Genomic DNA, 2,722 nt, shown 5'->3' with positions numbered 1-2,722 from the left:
GATTGGCTTATTTTGAAGGTTGTAGACATGATTTGGAGGTCTAGAATTTGAGGTTTACATAAATTTGATCGAAGGTTTGAGATTTTGCAAACTATAAATTATGAAGTTTTTGGATATCTGTAGGTTTAGGAAGTAATTCCATATTTAAGACGTCAGAAGTTGAGGATAGAGAGTTAATGATGTGGATAATTAAGATTTGAAATTCTGCAAACCAGAGTAGATATGTATAGGATTTATACAGATTTATGAGTTGAATTCATACTTCTTAAGGTTTAGACTATAGGTTTGTTTTACGGGTAACGTTTTTTATTCATGAACTCTATAATTTTGTTTTTAAAACAATTTGTAAAGTTTTAAAATTTTTCCAGGATGCCACCTCGCCGTCGAGAACGAAATGTGTCAGATTTGAATGCAACCAATAACGAGAGGGAAGCAAATACGAGTTCTTCCGAAGTACTACGAGCAGCAGCGCATCAACTTATAGACGATCTCGCACAGAATCCTTCGAGTCGTCAACGTAACAATAGTGAAGGAGGATGCACTTTCAAACAATTTAATAGTACCCATCCCCCCACTTTTGATGGAAGAAGCGATTCCAATGTAGCTGAAGATTGGATGCAGGACATTGAAGAGATATTCAGTGTTTTGGAGTGCACCGATCAACAAAAAGTTCGATTTGCAACTTTTAAATTAATCGGAGAAGCGAAGAGATGGTGGAACTTTGAGAAAGCCATCAGAGAAGCTGATGGAACTGGAGTTGTGAGCTGGCCTCACTTTAAGCAAAACTTCTTCGACCGTTTCTTTCCGAGGGCCGACCGGGAAGCTAGAGCCCGAGAGTTTGCTAACTTGGTGCAAGGGACCATGACGGTACGCCAGTATGCTGCAAAATTTGCAGAGTTATCACGCTTCGCCCCATATTTGATCCCGGATGAAGAGAAGAAGGCCAGGAAGTTTGAAGAATGCCTAAATTACCAAATATATGAACGGGTAATGGTCTTGCAGATTCAGAGTTTTTCGGAGTTAGTGCACAAGGCAATTTTAGTAGAACAAAATATTAAGAGGGGTGTGGAATTGCAAGAAACAAGAAAGAGAACTACTCCACAAGGATCCTCGGGTATGGATCAAGGGTCATGGAAGAAGAGAAATGAAGGGAGCAACTCAGGTCAAAAGCGAATGCAAGGATTTCAATCGAATAACCTCTGCAATTTTTGTAATAATGCACACACGGGAGAGTGCAGAAAAGAAATGAGGACGTGTTTTCGATGTGGAAAGTCCGGACATTTTATCAAGGATTGTCCTTTGCTTCTGTCGGATAACAGGAAGCCTAACCCACCTCCAGTTTCCCAACAAACAAGTGAAGGAAATAATCAACGTAGAATGGGACCAGCCCGAGTGTTTGCATTGACATCTGAAGGTGCAGAGGATGACAACAAAGCAATCACAGGTACCTCACTCTTTTTCTCCTTGAAAGCTTTATGTCTTAGCTGAGTTAGGATTAATCATGCTTGCTGGAAACTTTTCTAGTAGTATAGTTTAGAATATTGATTTTGGTTGAAGAGGTTTGCAAAGGGGTTGTAGACTTAATATTTTATATCTACGAGACTCCTCTAGATTTAGGTATTTGATGGATTAGTTTTTGTTTTGGAAGTGAGAAGTTTAGGAAAGGTATGGTTGAAAGTAAATTTCTATGCATTCCGGAAATTTTGTGAACTAAAACTACTTAGGACTTAAGTTTGGAACTTTTGATTGTATTGTTCTTCGGAGATTCTAAATATTATTTTGAGAGCTCCCCTTTTAGTTAATTGTGAGGTATAATTATTGGCGAGGTTTAGTCCTCTTTTAGTTATTAAATTGGGACTTCAAATCTATGGTTAAGATTCATACTTTTAGGTTTAGATTTAAGGTCGAGTTTGAAATCAACCCTTGGATTTTAGAGATTTCTGAGTTGAGGAGCGTAGGAAGTTAGGACTGTTGAAAATATGAAGGATTGGTGTATTAGACGTGATTTTGAGTGCATCAAATTTTGAGGACAAAATTTTTTTAAGGGGGGGAGGATGTAACACTCGGGCCAGCCAAGCCACTTTACAAAATGCTTGGGTTTATAGTTAAATCATTTGGGATTATGAGTAATTTTAATTTTTTTTTAGAGTTTGAGCCTAAGATGTTTTTGGTGGAATATAATAATTCAATAGGCTTGATAATTAAGTTTAAAATTTTTAATGGACCAAGTGATATTTTACTCAAAAATTTAAGGGACAAATGCATATATTTTTTTGGGTTTAGTCAAGGCCCGAGACTTAAGTAAATCCATGCAATAATTCAAGATCCAATATGTGGCCAAATATATTTTTAAGACTTGAGAGCCCAGCCCGTGGAAGTGTTGTCCAGACTCCTCGTCGCACGACTTCAAGCCGTTTCCATTTCCATGCACGCTCTTCTTCCCTTGTTATTTAGGTTTGATCTATTTTCTATTTATAGTCTATATATATATGTGAAGCAACCTCAACCCTAGACTAAGTGCCGCTCATCCTCCTCTTCGCCAAATTTAGATCCCTTCTCCACTGTGCTAGCAAGTTTCATTGCTGTTATTTTTCTCTTCACGTCTCAGCCTCCTTCACCCACTGTACCCACTCATTGCCGCTGCCCTCATTTCACGCCCCCAGCACACAAGAAACCATGGCCTTTGCAGCCAGTCCCTACACTTCCGTATAGCACCCAAACC

The 2,722-nt window shown here is 38.6% G+C and overlaps 1 protein-coding gene across 1 annotated transcript; it reads left to right on the top strand.

The window, feature by feature from the left end:
- Window positions 1–369: 369 nt before the first annotated feature.
- LOC118344664 lies at window positions 370–1,488 on the top strand. Its single transcript, XM_035685768.1, has one exon. It carries the CDS (start codon window positions 370–372, stop codon window positions 1,486–1,488), a length of 1,119 nt encoding a protein of 372 aa, XP_035541661.1.
- Window positions 1,489–2,722: the final 1,234 nt, after the last annotated feature.

Source organism: Juglans regia, chromosome 15 (genome assembly GCF_001411555.2).
Source record: "Juglans regia cultivar Chandler chromosome 15, Walnut 2.0, whole genome shotgun sequence".
Classification (NCBI taxonomy): Eukaryota; Viridiplantae; Streptophyta; class Magnoliopsida; order Fagales; family Juglandaceae; genus Juglans; species Juglans regia.
The sequence above is the reverse complement of the archived record's forward strand: the minus strand, read 5'-3'. Positions and strand labels throughout refer to the sequence as shown.

Coding starts and splice junctions, on each gene's coding strand:
- LOC118344664 (XM_035685768.1), top strand. CDS start 370: ATGCCACCTCGCCGTCGAGAACGAAATGTGTCAGATTTGAATGCAACC.